Source organism: Euleptes europaea, chromosome 2, assembly GCF_029931775.1.
Source record: "Euleptes europaea isolate rEulEur1 chromosome 2, rEulEur1.hap1, whole genome shotgun sequence".
NCBI classification, from domain to species: domain Eukaryota; kingdom Metazoa; phylum Chordata; class Lepidosauria; order Squamata; family Sphaerodactylidae; genus Euleptes; species Euleptes europaea.
Window position 1 is genome coordinate 44,156,807 of NC_079313.1, and position 12,444 is coordinate 44,169,250.

At 40.6% G+C, this 12,444-nt stretch overlaps 1 protein-coding gene across 1 annotated transcript in view; it reads right to left on the minus strand.

The window, feature by feature from the left end:
* Nucleotides 1-12,444, minus strand: part of ARHGAP29 (Rho GTPase activating protein 29) — a 64,845-nt gene that overhangs the window by 13,735 nt on the left and 38,666 nt on the right. Inside the window, exons 5-12 of the mRNA XM_056844309.1 lie at nucleotides 9,922-9,988; nucleotides 9,327-9,464; nucleotides 9,012-9,076; nucleotides 8,437-8,547; nucleotides 8,246-8,326; nucleotides 7,697-7,882; nucleotides 7,345-7,482; nucleotides 224-414 (exon numbers count right to left, since the gene is read on the minus strand). Of these exons, the coding sequence (XP_056700287.1) occupies nucleotides 224-414; nucleotides 7,345-7,482; nucleotides 7,697-7,882; nucleotides 8,246-8,326; nucleotides 8,437-8,547; nucleotides 9,012-9,076; nucleotides 9,327-9,464; nucleotides 9,922-9,988 (977 nt within the window). The remainder of the gene's footprint in view (nucleotides 1-223; nucleotides 415-7,344; nucleotides 7,483-7,696; nucleotides 7,883-8,245; nucleotides 8,327-8,436; nucleotides 8,548-9,011; nucleotides 9,077-9,326; nucleotides 9,465-9,921; nucleotides 9,989-12,444) is intronic.

The window sequence follows — 12,444 nt, forward strand, 5'->3', positions numbered from 1 at the left end:
GCCAGAGATTTGGCTACTCTACTTTTATTATATAAGGTCCACCTGTCTTTAGGACCTATTTCCATTCATTTTCCACCATTTAGCAGGCATCTCACAAGCAGCTGAACAATGCCTGATTTATTAAAATGACAAGTTCACGGAATTATTATTTTCTATCTACATTCCTCTAGCATTTTGCTCAAATTTACTGCCAAATGAGCAAAGAAGACATCTGAGCTCTCACCCTCCAACCTGGGAGCTCTGAGTTTCAAAGGAACCCGATTCAATGGGGACATCATCTTTTGGCAAATTCTTCACAAACTCAGAGTACTTCTGTCCTGGGTCGTACAGCTTGGCACTCTCACAGAGAGACTGGCAGTTAACTGGAACAGACACAAATTGGGCATGTTGCATCTGGAACAGATTAACTGTTGCCTGTGTGGAAGAAAGACAGGCAAATTTAAGAAACAGATGATATGCTTATTTAATAATGTTCTCCCCAGCTCTAATACTCATGAGAAATGGTTCACAGCAGATAGTTCCAGAAACAAATTATCATGAATTTAACCCACTGTATTTAAAGATCTGTTGTGTTATAAATGGCTTAATTCTTAATCCACACTCCATGTAATTTGACACTTTTTAAAAGAAAAGCAACCCTATGGAAGAGGTATCTCTTTGAGAAACTCTCTATGGAAATGTTGCTAAGGAAGGAAAGAACTGTGAATTTTGAATGTCTGTATTTTGGTGGTATTTTGTGAAAGCATCAGTTGAAGAGTGAGACTATACATGCCAAAGTTACTACAAAAATTATGGAAACAGGGTCAGGTTTTACTGAAAACTGCTCATGATCTTCCCTGCCTTCACCTTGCCGCCTCTGAAAAACTAATGCCGGAGAGCCTCATGGACAAAATTCCATGGGGCACAAGGGGCTGTAATGGAGAGGGAAGTCAGTTGAAATGATCCCTACTTCTGTCATGAAAGTATGCATTTCAAGATATTTGAGAGCTTAAAAACAGTAGGATTGCTGGAAGAGTTGCAATGTCTAGTGTGCAAAGGAACTGAGAAAGAAACCTGGCAGGGGCAGGCAAATGGACAGCTAGTTAGGGCTGTAAGGTTAGAGACCTTTCCACCCTTTTTCATACCTTTTGTCTGTCCTTAGACCAATATTCTTAGGGGACAATTTCCTCCTTCTCGGAAGTAACTCTACCCTCCTTAGCTAGAGAGACAGCTAGAGGCTCTGTCTCTCAGCTTTCCTATCCTAAAATGTAGTTCCCTCAATAAAGGCAACTATCTTTGATCAGTGAGTCTAATCCCTCCCTGTGTACTTAGCATACTCTGCCAGGAAAGGTTATGGGCCCAGACTCAGTTAAACTGATTAAAAGAAAAGTTTGCCCCAAGGCTCAGCATAGCTAGCGGACAAAGACAAAGGAATTAAGATGGCTACCTCCCAAGGAGATCTGTGTCATCGCTTCAAACCTTTAACAGAGAAGAATTATGGAACCTGGCAAATCTGAATGTGAGGCTTATTACAGCAGGAGAAATTGTGGAGCACCATTTCTTCAGACTGACCCACAGAGCAAGCCCAGCAGGTAAAATGGGATTAACAAAGTGATCAGGCAAAGGGTTACATAATCTCATCTGTTTCTGATGAATTGCTTATGAACATAGCAGACCTTCAGACAGCCAGGGAAATGTGGGATGAATTACAGAAACTGTTGGGGAAGAAATCAGACAGAACACTAATGTTTCTTAAGTACAAGTTGTTTACTTTGTGAATGCCAGAGCGGGGAGAACTAAAGAAGCATTTGAATAGCATGATGACTTTGGTTGACGAGATTAAGACTGCGGAAAAGCCAGCTGATGATGAATGTGTGATATTGATGTTGTTCATTTCACTTCCTAAGAGTTATGAAAATTTGGTTACTCTAATACAGAGTAGATAAAACTTGATTTTAGCAGATGTTTTAAAAGAGTTGAAAGAAGAACATATTAGGAGAGAATTTCTTTAGAACTCAAGTAATTTAAAAGCCTTGATAGCCAGGATAAAAGGGAAGTGATATGCCATGCCTGTGGCAAAATTAGTCACTTTGCAAGTGAATGCAGACACAGAGAGAAAGGCAGCAGTACTGGTTGAGAACCAGCAGGAGGGCATAGTCGCCATTTGCCTTATCGAACAAAGGGTCATAAATGCCACATAGGACCCTCCCCAGCTGCAAATAGCCTTAGCCATGTTGGACCGCAAAGAGACTCTATCAAAGAAATGTTTCATATTAAAACCAGAAGGAATACAATCAAATATGTGGATTATTAACAGCGGCTGCACAGATCATTTATATGGCGATAAAAGCTTATTTGTCACTTTGGATGAAAGTAGAAGGGAGACAATGTATGTGGCTAATGATCAGCCCAAAGAAACAATAGGGGCTAGAGATGTTACCATTAATTGGCTCTTACCAGACGGATATGTGAGAGAAATTTGCATAACAAATTGCCTTTATGTACCTACACTTGTAAACAATTTCATTTCAATAAGTGCCCTAACAGACAAGGGAATGATCACCATGTTTGGGGAGAAATGCCTTATTAAAGAAGGGGCAGAGGTGATCACGCAAGAGATGATCGCCCAAGGATGGATTATATTAGCTTGATGCATATGTCCAGAAAGCCAATCTTGTTAAGAGATGTGATCACAGAAACTGCTTGAATCAGTGGCACATGAGATTCTGTCATAGAGGCTTTAATGCAATAAAACAACTTGAAAGCCATAGTTTAACTAAGCATATGCAAACCACTGAATGCCCCCAGGCAGAGAAGTGTGAGATCTGTGTTAAGGCAGAAGGTGTCAGACAGAGTTTTTCAAAGACTCAAAGCAGTGGAAGAACACAGCATCTCCTGGAACTGACACACAGCGATGTCTGTGGACCTTTTAAGACACAAACCCCGTTAGGAAGCAGATATTTGCTGACTTTTACAGATGATTTTTCAAGATATACTGTGACTTACTTTCTAAGAGACAAAAGTCAAGTATTTGACAAGCTTAAAAGTTACATAGTTTTGGTCAGCAACAGGTTCCAGCGAATGCCAATGGCCCTATGTACGGATAATGGAGGAGAGTATATGGGAAATGAAATGAAACTATGTTAGACAGAATGTGAAATAAAACATCAGAGATCAATGGTCTTGCTGAAAGAAAGAATAGGTCCTTGACTGAAATGGCCAGACGCACAATTACCAGAAAAATACTGGGGAGAAGCTATTAATACTGCAACTTACCTGCAAAACAGATTACCTACCAAAGGCACAAGTAGCACACCTTATGAACAGTGGTATGGGTATAAACTCAGTGTGAATCATTTAAGAGTTTTTGGATCAAAGGTATTCAGCTACATCCCAAAGCAGAAGCAATTGAAAATAGATCTTCGATTTGAAGAAGGGATTTTTGTAGGATATGCAGTAGGATGCAAAGGATACATAATCCTTGACCCATAGACAGAAACAAGGAAAATCTGCAATGTGGTCTACTTTGATGAAAGAGAGAAAGCAGATTGCAGAGAATGTACTTCAGCAGAGCAAAATCAAGCAGGGCAGCCAGATGCAGTCTATCTGAGCACCATGGACAGCACACTTGAAGCTCCTGCAGAAGAGTACCTCAGACAGCATACAAGAAGTGTCTACATAGTCTGTTCAGCCATAAGGGGCTGAAGAATCGTTTGTGAGACACTCAGCCAGATCAAATAAAGGAATACCACCTTTGAAATTAGCTTATCTCGCAAAGGCAGCAGTAGTCCAAGAGCCCTGCACATGGGAGAACATTGCAAAAATGCCTGCCAGAGAAGCAGAAAGATGGAGAAAAGCTGCTAGATGCTAGAATGAGAAACTTCATCAAATGTTTACCAAAGAAGGATTTGAACAAGGCAAAGCAGAACCTTGCTTAAACTCACAGTGCAGAGATAACAAATGGACCTACATCTTGACTTATGTGGATGACCTGATCCTATGTTATGCAAGCAAAGAGGACTGTGATGAAATTGTTCAACATTTGAATGAAGAAGTGAAAGTGAAACAACTGGGAAACATACACTACTATTTTGGAATACAAATAGAAAGGGAAGACGATGGGAGCTATCTTCTTAACCAAAAACAGAATCTTGGATTTCCTGGACTTTATAAATATGAAAGATGCTAAACCAGTCAGAACTCCTATGGAATCAAATTACTTGAATCGGGAAGGAAGCAGTGAACTTCTACCTGACAAAAAGCACTACAGAGAGGCAGTTGGGAAATTGCTATACATATGCACACTGACACGTTCTGTCATAACAGATGCTGTGGGGATGTTGTGCAGGAAGACAGTCACCGAACACAAGAGACTAGAATGCAATCAAGAGACTTGCCAGATATCTTCGTGGCACCACTCATGTGAAGCTGAAGTTGCCAAAAAGTGAGAATCCCAAACTAGTGGGGTACATGGACACAGACTGAGCAGGAGATACAAGAGACAGAAAGTCAACCAGTGGGTACCTGTTCTTTTATGGCAGTGGAGCAGTCGGTTGGAGTGGCAGGAAGCAAGAAAGCATAGCTGTTGTCATCAACTAAAGCTGAGTATGCATCTGCAGCAGAAGCATGCAAACAGCTGAAGTGGATACTGCAACTGATGCAGGACTTTGAGATAGATGAACCCAAACCCATACAACTTTCTGAAGACAACCAAGGATGAATAAAGCTTGCACAGACGGAGAAGATAAACTCCAAAACCAAGCATATGGATGTGAAGTATCATCTTGTGAGAAATACCATATTTTTCTGTGTATAAGACGATGTTTTTTTCTTTAAAGTTTTAGTAAAAAATTGGGAGTCATCTTATACATGGAGAAATACAGGCAGGGAAGAGAGTGAGGCCCATCAGAAGGTCGGCCACCGCCCGGCCAGGATGACCAGGCTCTTCCCCACTGCTCTCTTCCCCACCTGTTAGCTGACAGGTGGGAAAGAGAGAGGCGACCACCTGAAGGCCAGCCGGCCAGGACAACTGGGCTCTTCCCCACTGCTCTCTTCCCTGCCTGTCAGGTAAGGGCTTGGTGAACACATCAGCAATCATTTCTTCTGTACAACACTACTGCAACTCAACAAGCCAGTCTTCACACATACCATATTTTTCCATGTATAAGACGCCCCCATGTATAAGATGCCCCCTATTTTTTTGAACCCAAAATTAAGAAATCAGGGGTCGTCTTGTACATGGGGGCATCTTATACATGAAAAAATATGGGCGGGGAAGAGAGTGGCGACCACCTGAAGGCTGGCCGCTGGCTGGCCAGGGCAACCAGTCTCTTCCCCACCTGTCAGCTGACAGGTGGGGAAGAGAGCAGGCGGGGAAGAGCCCGGTCACCCTGGCCAGCCAGTGTCCGGCCTTCCAATGGGCCCCGCTCTCTTCCCCGCCCGTATTTTTTCATGTATAAGATGTCCCCATGTACAAGACGATCCCTGATTTCTTAGTTTAGGGTTCAAAAAAATAGGGGTCGTCTTATACATGGGGGCGTCTTATACATGGAAAAATATGGTATGTGTGAAGACTGGCTTGTTGAGTTGCAGTACTGTCGTACAGAAGAAATGATTGCTGATGTGTTCACCAAGCCCTTACCTGGTGACAAGTTTGAAAGTCTACGTAAGAAGATGAATCTTGTGGACTTTGCACACTAGACCTTGAAAAGGGGGGATGGGGAAAAATCTTGGGGCCACTACTGCAAGCTGAAATTAAAGCTATGCTATTGCTTCCTTTCTCTATTGAAGGCATATAAGCCTAGTCAGAGCCAGGGAACCTGAGAGAGTCATGTCACTGGATCCAAGACCAATAGAAGAAGTTGTGTTGTATTTTTTCTTCGTCTAAATTATATGTTTTTATTTCTTTGTTAGCTCTTTTGAGCCCCCAGTAGGGAGAAAAGCAGGCTAAAAGTATGTGTGTGCGCCATCAAGTCACAGTTGACTTATGGCAACCCTGAAGTGTTTTCAAGGCAAGAGAAGTTCAGAGGTGGTTTGCCACTGCCTGCCTCCACGTGGACTGAGAGAGTTCTGAGAGAACTGAGACCTTCAGCTGTGCTGATCGTTGCCAAGAAGGGACCCTCTATGCACTCTCAGCCTTGGTCTCGGCTCTCCTTCCTTTGCAGCTGCTGGAGGTGAATCTCTCCTCTCCTTGTGCTCCACCTTCGGGGGCTGCCCCAAAGCCCACCCCCTGGATTTCCAACCAGCTCTGACTGCAGAGACTCCAAAAGCAGCAACATCACTTGGGCTGGGATTCAGAATGATGCTTGGAGAGAACTGGGACTGGCCCATGGTCACCCAGCAAGCTTCATCTGGAGAAGTGGGGAATCAAACCCAGTTCTCCAGATACACCACACTGGCTCTCTAGGATAAAAGTACCTAAATAAATGTAATATTGTAAGAACTTGAAGCCTTGATGTTCTATTATTTAGAAGGTAATGCAGCCAAACCACTTTCCTAACCAGAATGTATTTTAAAATTGTGGAGTGGTTCACAATAAATCAGTTAGGTTCTAGTGATGTTTCAGAATTACAGCTACCTTCTGCTATGACTATTTCCAAAGTCCAGGATTACCAAGCAATGCAAAGAATCTTTAAGTCAAAATTAAATAAGACCCAAAACTTCAAAGCTGCATTGCCTCTCTTACATACCTTGACATTATTAATTCATAAATACATTAATATTTTACAGCTAAAATAAAGTAATCTGAAGGGATTCATTCAATAGTACTTAATAGACTGTATATACTGAATGGCAAGTGGAGCTCAATTTGTGGAACAGAACTTCTGTCTCCTCTCTCTGTGCCTGCTGAAAAGCTTCCCGGGGTAACAGTGCTGGGCAGGATACAGGGTTTTGCAGTAGGAGAGGGAATTGGTGAACGTCACCCCCCTTCCTATGCTGGTGAAAAATAAGCACTGCATACAGACATCATACATAAAAGAAAATGCAATGAATCTGGTGCTATGGTGCAAATGTGAATACCAAATGTTATCTGAAGATTGCTGCAAGACAAGAAGCCTTTATATGTCAAAAGAACTGAAGAATGCTGCACCTCTACTGACAAAGAAGTAGCAAAAATTTCTTTTATGTCAGGATCCAGCTCTAGTTGCTAATGCTCTCCCTTCAGTTTTCAATTGCCATGAATGATGCAATCAGAAAACGGGAGACGTAGCCAGGAGTTATTGTGCCTATATCCAGCTCTACTTGAGAATCCACCCATTTTCCTCTCATCACCTCTATTGCATGTTGTTTTGCTCTTACTTTCTATTTCAGCACTAATCATAGTTTGCCATGACATCTAGGACACAGTAAAATACCCATTCTTACAGCTTTAAGTGTTAAGTCACACTGATACACAAGTTCCCGCAGCTGTGTTAAGACATCACTTTTGAGATTTTCTAGATCACTTCGCTTTTCTTCAATTTCTGCCACACTGGCTTTGAAATGTTCATTGGCTTCTTCAGCCTACAAGAAAGTGAGCATGTAGTAGGTAAGTGATGATGGTAGAATTTCCTACTCAAGTAGCCTAACCCCTAAATCTAGAAGCCCATTGAAAAGGTTTAAGGAATATAATTCAGGTAACATGTACAAGCCAACATGACCTATGTACGCTTAGATCTTTTAAAGAACTAAAGCAAGATTGTCTTCACTGCAGTCATTCCTGAAGAGGATTCCTTACTTTTTGGAGAGCTTCTTCTTCCAGCTTCCGTTTTTTCTCTAGTTTGCTGGCATCTTTAACAATGCCCCCATTGGAGATCAGATGCTCCTCCTCAGCACGAGCAGTAGATAATTTTGCCTTTTCATATTCATCTTGCCGCTGAATGTATAACAGCCTTGCTTTTCTCACTGTGGATTCCAGTTCTTGCTGTTCATTGCATAAGAAAATATCTTTACAGTTACATAGAACATTTCACACCTTTCACAGTTACATAGAACATTAATACGCCATTGTTGTGTTGCTCTAGCTCCTTCCCCATTTTATTTTGCAATACAATTTCAACTTAAAGCATCAAATTTACTTACAGGAAAGAGGGAGAAGCAGGGCAAATTCCTGCCATGAAAGGGGGGGAGCTGAAGGGTAAGTAGAGTTTGTTATAAACAAAAATAACAATAACAAAAGAAGAAACCCGTACCTAATACTTGACATGCATTCTCTTCAAGCAAGTTTACATGGCAGCTTAGAATTTCTGATCACAAGATGCAATGTGTAATAAGCAAAGATACCAACCATTTTCTTTTGTTCTCGTTGCCAAAGCTCCTTGATCTCCTTCCTTTGTTTATCCAGTTCATTTTTTCTTCCAAGGAGTGGCTACATAAAACAGAAATCCAGTGACTGTGCAAGAAAGTATCAATAGCTAAATATCTACACACACCCCCTCTGTGAGCATCCAGAAACATTTCTACGAAGAAGAAAGTTACCTGAACAAATCTGTTAGCTTGGAGAGCTGCTGCTGTTTGTTGCCAAAGCTGACTGTTCTCTATATCATTTTGAAATGCATTTATGAATATTGCTTGAAATGGCATGTAATCCTATAATCAAAAACATACAAGTAATACAGATTCTGGATTAGAAGAACATCAGTCTAGATTTTGGAAATATTCTGCTGAAATTTTCCCCAGTTTTAAAGTGTAAAGGAGCTTTAAACAGACACATTCCAAAATTTCTGCGAGATTACTATATATTCTCAAACAACCTTCATTAATAAACATACTTAGAACGTACATTATGTAATTACTTTGGTTAACCGACCCCCAAAATATTATCAAACAAGACTCAAAACTAGCAGTTTCTACCAAGATTCCTTTTACTTTGTGTTAATACGACTTATCAAAATGTTAAATAAGCCAAATAAGACTCAGCAGCATCTAATTACTAAATAGTTATGAGTAAGAAAACAGTGAAGGAGCTTGATCCCATGTAAATTCAAATTTCAGCTAAAATAATGTTTATGTATACATACTTTTAATGTATTTCTCATTCTTTGACTACTCACCTGGGGTCCAATAATAGCCTTAGTTGCTTCAGCCATTTTTGCCAAGCCTTTAGTACACTCCATTTCTGTTGGGGGAAAAGTTTCACTTAGTGAGTATGAAAAGAGTGAAAGCAAATAAACTCCTCTCTAGTCCTCATTTAAGACAGACACTATTTTATCACAGTCTCTCAGACACAGGAAACAAGCAACGGTTCCATTCATTTCAGTGAACAGCTAATTTAGAAATCACATTACTGACAGTCTGTAGCACACCCCTGACAACAGATTTAATTCCATCATGACAAAGCTCATTAGGTGCCAGAAAGAGCCACTCACCCAAGTTAAGCTTTTTTTCTACCCATGCAACTATGTCCTTCGTATACTTTGACCATGCTTTAGCATAGGACAGAACCGATTCAATTCCATTATCATTTCTTAAGAGAATGCGATCAACATCTTCACCTCTAAAATGGCCTGAAAATAAAGTATCAAGTGCAAAAATGTGAATTTTAGACATGACCACACAGCAACAGGAAAGACAATAATAGCCAACTGTGAAGATTAAAGTAGCATTGATCCTGAGATTCTCTCTAATGCCAATTGACATTAAAGAGAAGTGACAGGAGTTTTAGAACAGGTTAAAGGATCATACAATTGTTGCTTAACAATACATGACCAGCATAAAGCTTCCTAACAGAAAATGTTTGAATGGATGATATTCATTCTAACACTCCAAAACCTTTACAAGTTTCCTGTGATTCAAATGGGACTGACTCCAATCCGTAATTCACTATACTGAAACAGTAATTTCTCCTCTCAAATAGTATGGCTAACACAAACATGGTAATTTTGTAGCTGTTTTTACATTTTATCTGCATTAATCCCTACACGCCTCAAGTGTTACACAAAATGTAAAATCTATCGTGCTTACCTGTCCCTTGAATGTCATCTCTTTCATGCAGTGATCCTCCGGAATCCATAGAAAGATTTTCAAAAGACTGGTACACAACAAAACAACCTGTTAGTATTAGTTAAATATACATATGACTAAACAAAAGTAGCCCATGACAGACACACAGACAGACAGACATGATTTTATATGAATCTGTCATACTGACATGCAGGAGGATGATCTGGGATGTATAAACGCCTAATACCTTCAAACCCTTCTTAAATCTATGATAGTTGAGTTGGCCAGGCCATTTCAGATCTAATGTAACCATTGTATGTGTTTTAACATATTCAAACAGCCTTTTAAAGTTTTGATGGAACAGAGTCATAAAAAGAACCAAAAAAAAGTAACCCCCCCTGCATAAACAAGCCATGAACCTAAACACAGAGACTATGCACAATACTTCTGAAAGTTTTTCAATGACAAAATCTCCCAAACATATCTTTATCATTTGCCCTCATTTCGTAAGAAGTCAAGATATATCATGGTGCGAAAGGAGACTGGTAGCCTAAAAAACTGGACCAAAAAACTTCACCGAAGTAGTAAAGTATACATAAGCAACCTTGCTAGTATTCACCACATTTAAGAACAGATGTTCAGCATTACATAGAACTGGAGAGTGAATGAAGACAAAGCAAAAAAAGAGCTTTAAAAGATTTGGAAATTGATGCACTGGAGTGAAGCTATTATCATCATGAATATTGCAAACAATATCCAACAGCTACCTGCAGCGCCTGAGCGACCGAATTCCATACAGCAATCACTACAGAAGCATTTAATTGGACGTATTGCATTTTTCTTGACAATATACTGATATTCCCAAAACAGAAGGCATTCTTGAGTGAAAGGTGTGCTCTGTGTCAAATGCACATTAGTTATACTTAATAAAATCCAGTGGATTAATTGGTCATTAATTTTTTTTTTGTATGAGCCACTTTAAGCATCCAATTAATGGGAAAGTGGCCTAGAAACATCCTATATAAAATAAATACATAAAATCCAGTTCACACAGAGTGCCCTATTCTGTCATGAGTTAAGCACATTATGGATTTTTATCACCACTCACCCACACTCACCACCAATCAGGGAAGCTCTAAACATGGCAATTTGTAAAAGGATTAGCTACTCTGAGAGACACTGTCCTTCAGTGTTACTCCTCTGAAGATCCTGCCACAGCTGCTGGCGAAACGTCAGGAAAGGAAATACCAAGACCACGGTCACACAGCCCGGATAGCCTACAAGAACTGATTAGCTACTCCCTCCATCGGTTCTCAAGAAAGCTGCCTTTGACTGGGGATAGGTGATATCACCTTCAGCACTCTGAAAAAGCTACAATAGAGGCTTTTTTTTTTGCTGATGGTATGTATATTCAAGCCATTTTTGCTTCTGTTCACGGATTGAAGCTTTGTAGTACTGTACCTTTTTTAAAAAAAGTACCACAAAACTTGTGTGATCAGAGGGGGTCATGCGAATGTCAACTTCTATTGCTATCTATTATTCTGAACAATACTGCCTACAGGACACCCTAAACATGCTATGCTGCATGGTGAAGAAGAGTCTATCATCATTCTTCACCACTACATGGGAAGTTAAGATATTTACACATTTAACTGAATTGATGTAGTATCAGACAACAAGAGGTCAGTACTATCATGCTGCAGAGTCTATGAAGCAACACTGCACAAAATACAGGTACAAGAGCGTACGCCAGAGACATTCTGTGGAAGTAACAGCAGAGTGGGAGATGGCGGGAATAGCATCCACAAGCGCAGCCCCTGCACCACTTGGCCGCCACACACAAACCGTCCATCTTTTGATCCATCACAGCAGTCCAAAAGCACCAGTGCTACAATCACATGCGCTCCCCGATACCAAGCAACCCCTCCCTTTCTGTTACTTTCCAGATGAATCATAGAGCAAAGCTGCCCCATGACTCAGATATGAAATAATAACCATGTCTGAACTGGAAGGGGGGGAGAATGTGGAGCAGAGCTCTACTAGTTTGGTGTTCACACGGGTGCAGCCACCTCACACTTTCTCCTTTGATCTGGATCAAAGAGGTTTTCCTTTGAGCTCCAGGAGCCTCACAAGTTGTGCTCAAAAGGAACATGACACTGTGTGGATGCTCCCCAAAAAGAAAATTATCTATACGGAAGCAGTGTCTTTCTGTCTATGATTGGACATAACTAAAAAAGAAGCACCATTGAGCTGTTCCTTCCCAATTGTGTCCATAAACGATGGATCATTTGCCAAGAGGCATATTACCATATACACCAATGATGTACCATTTGTAACACTAGATGAGCAACTCTACATTCCTCCCCTGCAGCAGCATTAATGGCAAGACCTAAACCTAAGCCTCTTGCCCATGGTATGCACATAAAAGATCCTTGAAAATCCTCTCAGGTTAACTTTGTGCCATTTGAAAATGAACCTTAATACAACTGTGGCAGTTGTTCAGCAGCATTCTACTCTGATCACATCAAATTATACGACTACAGC